General features: G+C 40.6%; 2 protein-coding genes across 2 annotated transcripts in view; one reads left to right on the forward strand and one right to left on the reverse strand.

Annotated features, from left to right (window-relative positions):
* Positions 1-3,514: 3,514 nt before the first annotated feature.
* Positions 3,515-15,931, reverse strand: LOC147308041 (uncharacterized). The gene is made up of 5 exons (XM_086271442.1): positions 15,047-15,931; positions 13,669-13,764; positions 13,185-13,290; positions 10,873-10,975; positions 3,515-6,182 (listed from the first exon to the last, which is right to left on the reverse strand). The coding sequence occupies exons 1-4, from the start codon at positions 15,567-15,569 to the stop codon at positions 10,918-10,920; spliced, it is 783 nt and encodes a 260-aa protein (XP_086127568.1). The 5' UTR covers positions 15,570-15,931; the 3' UTR covers positions 3,515-6,182; positions 10,873-10,917.
* The window catches only part of tep1 (telomerase-associated protein 1), a 39,555-nt gene continuing 38,606 nt past the window's right edge, over positions 15,056-16,004 (forward strand). Inside the window, exon 1 of the mRNA XM_086271433.1 lies at positions 15,056-15,880. The gene's annotated coding sequence lies outside the window, so the exon portion shown is untranslated. The remainder of the gene's footprint in view (positions 15,881-16,004) is intronic.

Here is a 16,004-nt window from a genome sequence, read left to right on the forward strand (position 1 = left end):
TCCTCTCCTTTCCCTTAGATTTTGACATAGTGGCTGCATCATTCATTAGTTGCTCAGTTGTGTGCCTTCTCTCTGCATTGATTTGGCTTCTGTTTGCCCCTATTTTTGGACTTGTTTCCTGGACTGCTTGCAACCTGAATAAAGGTTTGCCATTTGTTGCCGTCATCCTGCCGTATCCTTTTTCTCACAGTCTACCTAAACTGCAGTTTGTGACAATATGGCCAGGCTTCTCCTTCTGCAGCAAATTTGCTGAGTCCTTACTCCAGCAGTCAGCCTCTCGAATCATGTGATCAGAAGCTACTGACTGTTCTGCTTTCATTTTGAATCTGTTAAACTTTCATTCACTTTAACCTCCTAAGACCCGAACTCTTTCATGGCATGCATTTTTAATTTCTCTTTGCTATTTGGGCTAATTGGGACCTGATGAATGTAAAAACAAAGAATTACGTGATTTTTTTTTTTTACCTGTCTGTCTGTGGTTCAAAGTATTGCTTATGTGTGCAAATGTAGAAACAGGTGCTTGAACATGAGTACATTCATAATTGTCTGGTTTTATTCAAATTATGAGGAAGTACTTAAAGTATAACACAAATAGTTCTTTTTTAAAATAGTATTTATAAATGCTAACTAAATACAATATTCATAGAAATCTGGGGTAATATTTTGTCTTTGGAAAGCTGTCCTGAAAATATTCACATATTCAGTTTGTCTGCTGCTGTCAGGCATAGACTGTAATTGCAATAATAAGTGTGCAACCTATTTCCAGACAGCTCATTCAGTGCTCACATTTCCCTCAAGAAAATAAAAGTACTAGGATAAATATTCATCTTTTGGGACAACACAAAATATTTTGTGTTTACTTCAGTTATTTTTAATGTCTGCTGTCCTTAATTAAAAACAGTATATATACACACACAACCATAATGAACAAACAGACACTAAGAGGAGTTGTTATTTAAGTGATAGCTTTTATTTCACAGGTTTATTATTTTTAAATTATGACATAGCTTATAGTTTTGAAGATGGTTGTGGTATATTTTCAGGTCTGTTTACATCACTGCCTCTTTTCAGTTTCATTTTCATTGTGTTTATACAAAACAACTATAGTGTGTGTTGATATTTAGGAAAATCCATTCTTTCCCCGACAAATGCTGTGATTCTTGTAACACTGGCTGCCGGACACTTCCTAAAAATTTAAAGTTACTTTACTTTCTTCAGGTCAATTTCTGGAGCAGTTCAAGCTTAGAGTTCAATGGTGACGTCGAGTGCAGAAGAGGAAATAGCTGAGGGGCATCATGTGGTAGAGCTGGGAGCTTCAGTTCACAGATACTGAGGGGATGTTGTGGTTTCAACTGTAAAAAGAACTAAGGCACAAAACATGCTTTTAAATGCAACAGTAACATGTTGTGCCCTCCCTGATTTTTAGATTTAATGCAGAATAAAGTCAGAAATTCGGAACTTGGAAATGACCACATCACAAACTTAAAGCTCAGATTTCATAAATGGGAACTGTGTGATGTTTGTCTTCATTGCACAATGACCCATACCATTGCATAATGGTTGGGCTGTGCTGGGACTTGCAGGTACCAGCTGCAGGAGCTACAGTAGAGCTAGTTTAGATACTTGGACATTTATTTTAAAGCATTATTTCAATTAACTGTAATGTTGGTGGTCACAGGACACAAAAATTGCATGTATGGAATCTCCAGGCAAATCTGATCAAAACTGCTTAAAACGTTTGGTGACTTTCATCTGAAATAAGGATTGGAAGGATTTGATTTTTATTACTGCTGCTGAATTACTCATGCATTTAAATTCAGGATTGTTTGAGTGCCACGTCTCGCTCTTATAATGTCTCTGACCTGAACACAGTGTACTGTGCTTTATAAAAGCTCCTCATTGTGCTGTCTGGTTCTCACAAACCTCTTCTATGCTCAGCAGTGTGCACTTTGCTGTCTGCCACATATGCATATAAGCCTGAAATAACTGATATGCTGGCTTGTTACTGATGATTTTTGTAAAATAAGTGCATTACTTAGTGGCAGTCTTTAAGTCAGCCTACGACAGTAATACAAATCCAATTATTGTTTCTTTTAGGACTTTAAATATAAATGTGATAAAGCCATACAGCTGAGTAGACACTCTGGTTCATAGGTTGCCTTAAATTGCCTTAAATTTCATTTAACTTATTATAGTTTTGTATTTTCTAATTGGTTTTTAATTTTATTTTCACTTTGTTTTTAATTCAGTTTAAGTTCCAGCGTAGTTTTCCTGTTTCAAATTAGTTTTTATTGTCACAAAATGTTTAGTTTTATTCGTGTAAGTTTTTCTTTTTAATTATATTACGGAGGGTAAATGTCAGAAGTAAGATTTCGGAGCATCAGTACAAGTATTAAAGTAAGAACACAGAACCTTTTGAAAGCTGATGACTCACAGTCTTGGAGGCATCTAGAAACTCAATAAACGCGTGCCTCAGCAGGCTTGTTGTAATACAGTTTTTGCCAAAGTAACAGATCCTAAAACTACAGATGTGTCCTATAAAATGTTTTTTCACATCTAATTATTTTTAGTTAACTACATTAACCTTGCTCTGGGGAACCCTTCCAAACAAGAACCACACTTGTTCAGCTTTTTCTGATCGGACCATAATGATCTGTAACATTTAACATGCTAACTGAGGCCTCTAGTCTCTTAGATTTCAAGTTTCTCAGAGCATTGCAGAGTCAGTCCTTGGGCAGGACCTCGTTGGGACATTTCACTACTGGGAAGATTGGGAAATGTCTTGACCGTATTCCCACTTGTGAATAATCTCTCGCTGTAAAATGACAGACTTTTTTGGGGACATTGCCTTTATGTATTTTCCCTGCTAGCTCAAATCACATAAATATCTTCTGTGTTTACCTGGTTTCAGTCATGAGAGTTGGACCATGAAGCGTATCTGAAATCGTGCTACTTTTATGCATTTTGTTTGCTGAAATGTGATGTCGTTTACAAATCTGCTTCAGTAGCTCAGATGCATTTTAGCAGCAATTTTCAAAATGGTCAAAATGCATTTTTCTGCACCTTAAGGACATCACCATTGTGGATGTTTTTCATCATTTTTAGGAATTATTTGTTATTGGGGGATGAAAAAAAACAAGAACAGCCAACGATGGCTTAAGAGTTACCAAACACCTTCCTCTGCTTACTTTACATTAATTATTAAAGAACAAGTAATGCCTCTCCTTCTGTTTATAAGATTGAGGAAACCTGCAGTCAGCTGAGACTGAAGAAGTCACTTGGATGAGTGACGAAGTGTTTCTCCCACTGAAAACGCTACGTCCACATGAACAGTATCAACTTTTGGAGATTCCTCTCCTTCTGTTCACATGGAGATGACATGTCCAATGTAACTCCTGAAATCTACACATATGCTTAAGCAGGCGCCGCAGTCAAGCTCCACAAACAAGGAGACATTTTTGACAACTTAACCAAAACAAAAATATATATACACAAAACAGACACGGACAAAACATCTGTCACACATATTTATTGTAAAAAATACATATAAAAACAATTTGAGACATACAAAAGATCGGAGCTTAGAAACAGTATATTGAACAGACAAGGACCAAGCAATTTTCTTGAATTGTATTACATATTTACAATTTAATAAATAAAACTCAATTTGTTTGTTTTATACCAGAGTAAAGGCAGATTGTCCATATCTTGGGGATGCAGATACTGCTGTGGTGACATTTTAAACATCGGTCTGTAATCACAGGGCAGGCAGGGAAATGGCGCCCTGTGATTCGAAACCAAAGACTTGAGAATATTTATACAAAATACATCCTTGGTTGGAGAGGGGCTAGTTTGCACACAGAGCATTTAGCTAGCATTGGTAAAAATTTGAGGTATTGCACCGCACAGCTTAGAGGGGGTTAAGGAAGTAAATCAAGAGTAACGTGGCGGTTTTGGATTGTCTGTAATCTTTATTGACAACCCAACTGCCACCAACACCCCTCTGAACACACACACACACACACACACACTCACACAAACACCCCCCCTTAAAACCCTCCCAGCCAAAGTATACAATATCATAACTTATCACCACGACAAATGTAATCTGAACATCTAAATGATCAATGCGCCTCCTCTTCTGCCCTGTCCCCCACAACAACACAGACCTAAATGCACAAACAAACTATTTTTGGCTTTATTTTTCTTTTCTCCAATACAAAATAAGAGAAACATGCACAAGGCTGCCCTCTAATGACGGGACAGGTTATAGCACCGCAGACTGCAGAACATTGGGGTGGGGGGAGACAGAAAAGACCAACAGAGGCTGGGGTGAACAAACCTGTGAGCATGGCTCACCTCTTGGCCAACCTCTAAACCGCCCCACACCACTGCAGCGCTGAAAGGTAAACACCTTTAGAGCAGGCAGCAAAAGCAATCAGTTACAATATATTTTTTGTTCTTACTGCTAGAGTTTCCACTGGCCTACGTACGACCTGTATCAGGCAGCATCTGTTGAGCAGCCTTACTGTTTCGGCTTCCACTTCAGCTCAGCCCCCAAAAACGACACCACAAATACCTCTTTGCACAAGAACCCCTTCACCAGGCAAAAGGCAATCAACACACACACACAAAAAGAAAGGCCAAGGATAGCCATTTAACACATTTAGCAACAAACATGAGCATTGTGATAATAAAATAGCCTAAATAAAAAAAAAACAAAAAAAAAAAAAAACAAGGGGAATTGGGGGGGGGGGGGGCTGCTTATGTAATAATTAACCATCAGCTGTCCGTAGCCTCCAGTGTTATGGATCGAGGCAGATACCACATGGTGTACACTTGCTCCAAAAATACATCTGTCCCTTTATCTCCCCTCGATCTGGCATTTGTGTAACCAGATGGCGAAACTGTTGCGTGGTCCAAAAGCAGAGAGAAAGAATCCAAATTACACCCCAGAGGACAGAGGAGGCAGGGGACAAAAACTCAAAACAGCTTTCAAAGTAGAAGTTTCGACCATGTGAGCCGCCATGTTGCGTACCAAATACAACATTAAACAGGAAGGATGTTGAATGCAGTTAAGCCGGTTCACCAAGCAGACTTCTGGGCAATTTACAGTACACACACACACACACACACTTACAGTCGTGCTCAGGACATAGTCTGTCCCTGGTTGTTATCTAAACGTGCACACGCATACAAACACACAAACAATCTTATCCTGGATCTTATGGTTTAAACTAAAACAAGCCTGAGGGACAAAAGTGCACAAGTTGGTGCAAACACCAGCGCTACTATGGCCCTATAAAATACCTACAAACCCTCCTCAACGCTCACCAAGTAGCAGCACATTAAACCCACCGCTATTCAACCACCTACAAGTCTGACCTACCAAAAAAAAAAAAAAAAAGACTTATTTTTCCACTCCCCAAACAGTTAGGCCCCCAAACATCCCCTGAAATGTTTACATGTAACAGGAGAGGAAAAACAAAAAACAAAACAAAAAAACCCAACACCTAATGACGGCAGCCCCCACTCACCAAATACAAGTCCTCAACCTCCAGCTCAATCAAAATAAAGCAATGTTTACATAGTAACAGTTTGCGCTTTCAGTGTGAGGTTGGTTCATTTATGGGGTGAGCCGAGAAAAGAAAACATTCATCCGATGTATGACATGGAACGATAATCGTTCTGTTTTGGATTTTGTCTTTTTTTTTGCAAAACACTTGATAAAATAAACAATCCCGTTGGGAGGGAGAGAAAATACACAGGAGAGGATCCAGAGTCACAGTTAAGACCATTTTTTCTTTTCTTTTTTAGCCCCCCCCCCCCTTCCCCCGGAGCCAGGTTTAAGTTCGTTCTAGGATGATAATATTTATACGTTCTGCAGTTTAAAGCCAAGTGCGCAGGATAGACGGATAAACGCTGTCGTTTCTGTTCCAACCGGGAGGGGATGTCTCGACCACGGATTTTTGAACTGTCGGGAGGAGTTTGGCTTGAAATGGTCAAGCTCAAAAGGGAGCGATCCCAGCAGAGAGCATCAGGTGTCTTCACGTGCAGCTTCCTCTTAGGATCGTCTGTTCTCCGCTCATGTATTTGTAGTCTGTGTCCAAGAGTGACAGTGGGCTTTCGTTTGTTCAATTACACATTTTTTATTGGGGATTTTTCGGATTCAGTGTAGTCTCCTGTGAGGGCAGAAAAAGACATGAAAGAAGAAGAAGAAGAAGAAAAAAAAAAAAGATTCATTAATACAGGCTGTGGGGACTGTGCTGAAAAACAGACTGCAGCAAAGACAGAAAAAATGTGAAAATTTATATCAATTCTATATCTTTTTTGTTGTTGTTTTTGGTGTTTTACAGAAACGATGTGGCCACAGGCAGAAGTTCTTTGTGCTGCCAGCATTTATTTTCTATTCAAACACTATTAAGTTCAGCACTGACGCAAAAAACTTTGAGGGTGCAGTTTCTCCCAACCCCACGCACCCACTCACACACACAGTGTTTTGTGAACACTGAGAAATCCAGAAACATCCATGTAGATGCTAAAAATGACAGCCTCAACATGGCATTTAATCTGTTAGACTCAATTGGCTTCTCTCAAACTGTAAAAGAACCCACCCACCACTTTAATCACACTCTAGATCTTGTGTTAACATGTGGTATAGAAACTGAACATTTAACAATGTTTCCTGAAAACCCTCTCCTGTCTGATCATTTCCTGATAACATTTAAATTTACAATAATTGATTACACAGCAGTGGAGAGTAGACTTTATCACAGTAGATGTCTTTCAAAAAGTGCTGTAACTAAGTTTAAGAATATAATCCACCCACTGCTATCATCTTCAATGCCCTGTACCAACATAGAGCAGAGCAGCTATCTGAACGCTGCTCCAACAGAGGTCGATTATCTTGTTAATAATTTTACCTCCTCACTACGTACGACTCTGGATACTGTAGCTCCTGTGAAAACTAAGGTCTCTAATCAGAAGTACCTGACTCCGTGGTATAATTCTCAAACACGTAGCCTAAAGCAGATGACTCGTAAGCTGGAGAGGAAATGGCGTGTCACAAATTTAGAGGATCATCATTTAGCCTGGAGAAATAGTTTGCTGCTTTATAAGAAAGCCCCCCACAAAGCCAGAACATCTTACTATTCATCACTGATTGAAGAAAATAAGAACAACCCCAGGTTTCTCTTCAGCACTGTAGCCAGGCTGACAAACAGTCAGAGCTCTGTTGAGCCAACAATCCCTTTAACGTTAACTAGTAATGACTTCATGAACTTCTTCACAAATAAAATTTTAATCATTAGAGAAAAAATTACCAATAACCATCCCACAGATGTAATATTATCTACAGTTACTCTTAGTACCATTGATGTTAAGTTAGTCTCTTTTTCTCCAATTGATCTTTCTGAGTTAACTTCTATAATTACTTCCTCCAAACCATCAACGTGTCTTTTAGACCCCATTCCGACAAAACTGCTCAAAGAAGTCCTGCCATTAATTAATTCTTTGATCTTAAATATGATCAACCTATCTCTAATGATCAGCTATGTACCACAGGCCTTCAAGGTGGCTGTAGTTAAACCTTTACTCAAAAAGCCATCTCTAGACCCAGCAGTCTTAGCTAATTATAGGCCAATCTCCAACCTTCCTTTCATATCAAAAATCCTTGAAAGAGTAGTTGTCACACAGCTAACAGATCATCTGCAGAGGAATGGCTCATTTGAAGAGTTTCAGTCAGGTTTCAGAGCTCATCACAGCACAGAAACAGCTTTAGTGAAGGTTACAAATGATCTTCTTATGGCCTCTGACAGTGGACTCATCTCTGTGCTTGTCCTGCTAGACCTTAGTGCAGCGTTCGATACCGTTGACCATAATATTCTTTTAGCACGATTAGAGCACGCTTTAGGTATTACAGGTACTGCACTGCAGTGGTTTGTATCATATCTATCTAATAGACTCCAATTTGTTCATGTAAATGGAGAGTCCTCTTCACACACTGAGGTTAATTATGGAGTTCCACAGGGTTCAGTGCTAGGACCAATTCTGTTTACATTATACATGCTTCCCCTAGGCAGCATCATTAGAAGACATAGCATACATTTTCACTGCTATGCAGATGACACCCAGCTCTATCTATCTATGAAGCCAGATAGCACACACCAATTAGTTAAACTGCAGGAATGTCTTAAAGACATAAAGACCTGGATGGCCGCTAACTTTCTGCTTCTTAATTCAGATAAAACTGAGGTTATTGTACTCGGCCCTGAAAAGCCTAGAAATATGGTATCTAACCAGATTCTTACTCTGGATGGCATTACCTTGGCCTCCAGTAACGCTGTGAGGAACCTTGGAGTTATTTTTGACCAAGACATGTCCTTCAATGCGCATATTTAACAAATATGTAAGATTGCTTTCTTCCATTTGCGCAACATCTCCAAAATTTGAAATATCCTGTCTCAGAGTGACGCTGAAAAGCTAGTTCATGCATTTATTACTTCCAGGCTGAACTACTGTAATTCATTATTATCAGGATGTCCTAAAAACTCCCTGAAAAGCCTTCAGCTAATCCAAAATGCTGCAGCAAGAGTACTGACAAGGACTAGAAAGAGAGAGCATATTTCTCCTGTTTTGGCTTCCCTTCATTGGCTTCCTGTTAAATCCAGAATTGAATTCAAAATCCTGCTCCTCACATACAAGGTCTTAAATAATCAGGCCCCATCTTAGCTTAATGACCTTGTAGTACCATATCACCCCATTAGAGCACTTCGCTCTCGCACTGCAGGCCTATTGTTGTTCCTAGAGTATTTAAATGTTGAATGGGAGGGAGAGCCTTCAGTTTTCAGGCTCCTCTTCTGTGGAACCAGCTTCCAGCTTGGATTTGGGAGACAGACACTATCTCTACTTTCAAGATTAGGCTTAAAACTTTCCTTTTTGCTAAAGCATATAGTTAGGGCTGGACCAGGTGACCCTGAATCCTCCCTTAGTTATGCTGCAATAGATGTAGGCTGCTGGGGGATTCCCATGATGCATTGAGTTTTTCCTTTCCAGTCACCTTTCTCACTCACTATGTGTTAATAGACCTCTCTGCATTGAATCATATCTGTTATTAATCTCTGTCTCTTAGAAATATGGTATCTAAGCAGCATGCGTTTCATCATCACCCCAACTGGTCACAGCAGATGGCCCCGCCCCTCCCTGAGCCTGGTTCTGCCGGAGGTTTCTTCCTGTTAAAAGGGAGTTTTTCCTTCCCAAAGTGCTTGCTCATAGGGGGTCATATGATTGTTGGGTTTTTCCTCTGTATCTACTGTACAATATAAAGCGGCTTGAGGAGACTGCTGTTGTGATTTGGCGCTATATAAATAAAATTGAATTGAATAAAACAAACTGTTTCTTTCAATCTGATTATTCTGTTTTAGAAAGCAGGATTAACCAGGGTATGCTGGGCATTGTCTGATGACTTATTGAGCTCATCTTGAGGTCTCAAAATAGAACCCATAAAAAAAATGTTTTAAAAAAAAAATTGTTCCTTTCATCTTTTATATTCTCTATGGCTCAGACGCTAACGCTAAACTAAAAGATTCACATTGCATTTCTTTACTTTTCTGAAAAGTACAACTAATAAATCCATCTTGAAAAACACATTTTGATGAACAGTAAATAAATCTATAACACATCCACTGGGAAATTAATGTGCATACCAGACTAGCATTTTACAGACATTGTTGGCATTTATCACACACAATAGCTAATCAAGAAAGCAATCACTGGATCCGTCAATAATGGCATAATTAACAGTCGCAGCTCTTTGTCTTGCATCAATTTCACACTCAAGGTGGGGGCCTGTTTCCCTCCAGAAAACAAATCTAACCACACATTTTATTTTTTTAAACAACTTGCCAACAACTCGTGGATACTGGCACTCTTATTTGGTGCTGGCTTTGTTGTGGCAATGTCTCACTTCCTGTTCCCGTTGCAACGCACCGCGGTGCTTATCTGTAGTTTAATCTGTAGCTTGGTTAATTACAAGCATGCACAAAGCGACTTATTTCATTGTGTAACCTACACGTGGGTTATCGGAGCACACTTTCTGCAAATTAAATTTACAGCTTAATGTGTCGTCAGGGGTTTGAAGGGCTTGTAGTTCTCCGTCTCACCAGCACTTTCCTGCTCAGTGTAGCCAATGTTTAGTTACACCTAAGCCTCCTTTAGTGCTAATAGGACTCATAATAAATGTCGTTCTTTCATAGCTTTGAAGGTCTGGTTCTTCAAAAACACAATTGCTGATGCAAAAAAATCCACCAGCTCGGCTGTAGTACTGGCAACATTTTAAATGACTGTGTGACCTAAATACATTACACTTAATAATTGTAGTTATGCGTAATTTAGTGTACCACAATTGTGTCAATTTGCGTATGCATCCCCTAGGGGGGTGCAAACATTCTCCACTGCAGTCCTCCAAAATCCCAAATGCATGCTGCTGGACACGGATGACGCCGTGCATCGGTAGAAAGCTGAGTGGTTGGTAAGAGGGCCAGAACAGGGAAGGGAGCAACAGCAGAGTTAAGCACGAAAGTGAGAGGCATTGTCTTCAAATTCAAAGAGCTGAAGTGAAACAGTCTGTTATAAATTTGCTTTTCTCCACAGCTCGCTGATGGACCAACGGTAGCACAAACAGGGGAAATCCACAGACTGGTTGTGCCACATACATCACATGCTGCCCCTATTGAAACCAGGCGCTCTGTGCAAGTAGGCACTCCGGATTGCACACACGCTACCACTGCTGAACCATAATGTCACCATTACTCTTCACTGCAGGCAGTACTAGCTGCACGTTTTGGTCATTTATCAGGTCAGCAGTGCACGTACCTGAGTCAGGTTGGTCACGGCGTGGGATACATGTGACCCCATGAGTCAATCAAAGGGATGTTCAGGGCAGCAAGGCTTCACCTTTGACCAGGAATCAATGCAGCTGCAGGGAGACAGAGCACACTGAGAATGTGGAGACACCAAGACGATATACTTGAATCAACTCATGTGAATGTGGGAGAAGCTCGAAGGTCTGCCTGTGGTTGTAGCGTCTCCCACAAGGCCTAATCCACTCACAGGAGGTGTGAAACCAAAATAAAAGGGTAAACATTCAGCAGTTAATCCTTTAAGGCCTCGTTGACTCCCTGAATACAAATGGAGCAGAGATAAGACGCCTGAAGACCTCGGGGCCTCTTTTGGCTGTTTGCCTTTGTCTTTTTGTTTTGAGTTGCAAAAGTCTGTTAGGAGTTTTTTCCCCCCTTAAGTTAATGGCCTCTTTACTTTTAACTCGTGCCCTCACCTCATGTTTTTCAGATGGTAATGACTTTTATTTTTATTGGCTTTAAGTCACTAATCTGGAGCTGAGACAAGCAGTCGATACTTAATGAGCCTGGATGGGAGAAAAAAAAAAAAAGAAAAAAAATGGTGTGGGGGGGAAAGCATTTACCAGCAGGAGATTTTAGGTTGTGCTCCTTTCTCTCTCCTTTTTTTGGATAATTAAACTGAATGTTTTGGGTGATGCTACTACTAAAACAAAATTAAGTAATTGCATTGAGCGTTGGGTAAACACATTGAATAATGAAAACCGGTGTAAGATTAATCAACAGTAAAAAATAAAATACTTGTATAGTCTTGTATAAACTGTTTAAAATGATTGATAAGAAACTCAATCAATACAAGTAGTTTTATATAAGACACACACGATGTATTCACATAAGTAACCGACTGACTTTCTTTATTCAGTAGAAATAGTCAATGATTTTGGGTCTGTTAGCAGTGTAGCTAGTAAAGCACAAAACAACATTATGGCAGATTGTCCTCATATACCTCAGACCCGATTAGTGATCCTATTCGTCTCCCGGCTTGTGACCGGCTCTAGCAGCGCGTTCCGTTTGAAGTTAGAAATTTTCAAACGTAGAAAGCCGGAGCAGCCTCACCGACCCAGACTTAACAATCCGAGATGGCAGCAGCAGTGCATGTAAACATTCATAAAACTGCAAAACTTGCAATCTGTACAACTAATGTACATTTGTTATTCACCAAATGAGCCACACGCAAAGCACTGACCAGACTCCATCCATGACTGTGCTTACAGTGTTTTTAGTCCTGCGCTCTACTTTTAGTGATGCATAAAGGCCTGCCTTACTAAGGAGCAAAACAAATCCCACTCAAAACGCTACGTCCAGATGAACAGAATCAACTTTTGGAGAACTAATTATGTTATCTGTAATTTTTTTAAAAGTTATAAAAAATACAGCAGGCTGGATCTTGAGTGATCGATTACCTAATCTTGGTAAATCGGCTGTACTGAGATTAAGGGGAAATCAGTGGCTTCTTGGAAGCTGGGCAAAAATCAAGTGATGAACATTACAGTTTGTTTTAAACTGTCAATGTGGGGGTTTTTTTGTTTTTTAAATAAATTGGCTGAAACATACAAAATACAGGATCACAGTAAAAAAAAAAAAAATCTCCTAGAAATGTCATTAATTCCTTGGAAGTTACAAAAAAATAAAGCGTTGAACATTACAGCACGTTTTAAAAATGTCAAATGGGCTGAAACACATTATGAAAGTTGATAGTCATTTAGTTTTTTCCTAGAAATGTCATTGCCACTTAGAAAACACTGTGCTCACATCTGTCAAATTAAAATGCAATAATCCTGCATGTGTTTTCACAGTTGTTAAAGCTCTTACTGAAAAAATATTTAAAGTCTTCCCTTTTTTTCTGTCACATATTTATAATGGAGGATGCTCTTATTAAACGTGGCCAAAGTTTAAATGAATTAAATACATACAGCAGGAAATGAGCATAATAATAAGTCAAAATAATGTGAACACATGTTTGGCTTTAATCCATTTTATCTCAAATTTCAAAACAAGGCTTCCCAATTCCATCACTTTAGCAAAGATTACAGAGTTGAGTCTGGCACATCCTATCTGGGACATGAGCAACCGATCTGTAATTCTCAGAAAAGTGTAGCTCTATATACGATACACACTAGTACAGAACAACTTTTGCATCCTTGTTTCAGATAGATGTCAGCTCTGGAAACCACCACATTTGCCCAGTGAGTTTACTTTTAATGTCACGTTTTGTCCCAAGCGAAGAAACAAGCTTATCTGCCCTACATTTTATTTTAATTTCATTCATACCTCTTGTGGTAGACGCAGAGGCAGGCCAGTCTGGCGATGGTCTCTCCCTGTACCAAATCCTCCAAACAGATGGAACACTCTCCACTGTCTTTACTGAGCACATCCGCTGTAAATGCACAAACACACAAATCAACAATCAGGGTTTTTCCAGGCTAAAAATGGCCCTCTGGGGAATGGCAATGCATGTAACCAGTCCATATATAGCAAAGGCAATGAGTCTACAGAAGTCTGAATGTTCCTCTTATTATGTTCAGTTTGATGAAAAAAAGTTTTTTGACTTGATTATATTAAAGCCTACTTAAAAATAAAGTGTTGCTCATATTTTTGTCAGAGACTTTGTGATCTTCTCTTCTGGAAAGTTCAAAGGGCACTTTGATGAGTGCCAGAATGTGTTTTTTTTATGCATAGGGAAAAACCCTGACATTAAGTCACCAGCCTTTTAATAAACACAGCTGTAGGAGTATTTTAGTGGCACGATACTTACTGTTGTAAGGTAGAGGAGGAGATGTGAGGCAACTCAACAGGTGATCCTCAATCCGACCCCCCGGGAAAGGCTTTGAGCAGAAAGGACAGCGGATATCTGTAGAGGGCACAGACACAACAGACCCAAGATTAACACTGTGTGTCACAGCACGATATAAATGATAGATGATGCGCGCTGAGCACAAGTGCTGTGTTTGGACATCTAGGTTGCACAAGCTGAAACCGCAAACCAAAGAGCAGCCTGAAACACACATGCTAAATGAGGCGTTCCCATGCCTGAGATGGTGAGAAAGACGTTGCCCTGAGTGTAACTGACCTGAAATAACGTTATTTGACTGTACTCACTGCTCAAAACACTGACTCAGTCTTGAGGGATGGCCACTGCTCGAGCCATTCGTAGATAGGAGAGCCAGGCAGAAACAGTGCCTCGCTGCCCTACATTTGCCTCCTCCATCTATGATTCGCTGCCAGCAGTGAGCAGGCATGTGCAGTTGTGACCCATTTCCCTACACTTGCTAGAGGGCTGGCCTGGGAAATCCACCACACTGCTCTGTGTTGGCTCAAAATGTCACGCTTGCCGTCACATCTCCACCATCTCTATTCATCTGATTATCTAATGCAGGCCGAGACAAGTGCAAAATTTTTTTTGGCTTCCTCTGCACACTAATGTTCCAATTTTAATGCAAGTTATTTAAAAAAAAAAAAAAAAAAAAAAAAAAAAGGCAGTTTGTTGCTTAAGACTTTCATGCTGCAGGATTTACCACGGACAGCCACTGTCAGCAGGCCTTGTGAACTGAATGGACTTGTATATCATCACTTCCAGTTTTATGCCACAGGTCTGCTTCATACAATAGGTCCTCTGATTATTTTAGTCAGCATGCGAGCAGGAAAAAAAAAAAGATTATCTGTCCAAGAATGTAAATTCCTCAGCAAATCCATTTAATTCCAGACTGGCTTGATTGAGGGTTGCACTGTGGCATTTATGATGTCGTTATATCCAAAAAACATGTCTTTTACTTAAGGATGCAACAGTTGCATTTTTCTCTTAGTCAAGGTTTTAATAGCCCTGTGTTATTATTTTGTCTGACTTCAGATTAACATCAGCTGTCTAATGAAAGCACAGTCAACCCCCACATTTTCCCCCCTTCTCCTCAGGTATTGCGCAATCTTTTCCCGTCATCTTCAAGCTCCAACACATCCATGGATTTTATGTAGCTTCTGTGGAAAAACGCCTAGCTGTATGCAAGCCAAACCACAATTACTGGTGCAGACCAGCCCCGTTACTAAGGAAATGTCATTTATGTGGCGCAAATGCTAAAGATTGTATTTTTAAAAATATATATACATATCTATCTGGTGCTGTTTAGATGTTAACTTACTGCCGTGGCGATTGTTCAAACGGTAAAGGCCGATCCAAGCCTCTGACACCGGCCGCTGGTGTGTGCTTCGAACACGGGCGGACCTTGCGCCAACACGGGTGGCAGAGTGCCGATTCCCGGGCAGCCGCTCGGAAAAGGTGCGGTGTGGTGTGCGGCCTGTCTCCTCAACCTGCTGGTGTTCTGCGTCGACGGGAGCCTCTGGGCTAACATTGCCGTCTTCCTCGGGTTTCCCCTCGCTGCTGTCGTCGTCCCCGGGTGACGCCTGGCCAATGCTAGAGGGGATGCTGTGGTGGTCAGCAGGGCTGCCGTCCGCGCTCGCTCCGAGCTGCCCCGGGTCCGAGTCACTACCCTCCTCCGATCGGCTTCGGTTAGCCTCAGTGTCATCGAAGCTCACCGAAAAGTCGACAACGAGGCTGGTGGGCCTCGTGCAGCGAGGTCGCCGACAGGAATCCCGCTTTGTCCCATCTTTCCCGAAAGCTGAGGAAACCGTGTCTTCGTGTAGGCGACTCGTTCTCGTCCCCATCTCTGGTAGGCTAATTGAGCTGGCTAGCCGCGCTGCTTCCTCAAAACAAACTACCACAGAACGAGGTGGACGGATTAACTTCGAAACGACCCGTAATATGGTAAAATACTCGGATGGACAGTTTAAATAATCCCAACTGCCCAGTAACGTGGCCTTGTGAAAGGAGTAGTTGAAGTTCGACGTGTCTCCTCCGGCCTCAGTTCGTCCTCACTATCCACATTTTCCTTTCTTTTTTGATGTACCCGTTCTGGCTGCTGCAGCGGAAATAGAGCGTTTGCGTTTCCTCTTTGTGCCTCAGTCCGGCATTTACGGTAACTTCATCATCCATAATGACTTTATTATTTGAACATTAAACAGCTTAGATATGTTTTATGGTGTTATATGTTTATCTAAGATTATTATCTTTTTCAAATAAATATATCTGAATTTATTGCG

The sequence above is a fragment of the Aulonocara sp. 'chitande type north' Nkhata Bay genome, linkage group LG18 (genome assembly GCF_057382095.1).
Source record: "Aulonocara sp. 'chitande type north' Nkhata Bay isolate Kocher_YH1m ecotype deep benthic linkage group LG18, A_spYH_male_GT1.1, whole genome shotgun sequence".
NCBI lineage: Eukaryota > Metazoa > Chordata > Actinopteri > Cichliformes > Cichlidae > Aulonocara > Aulonocara sp. 'chitande type north' Nkhata Bay.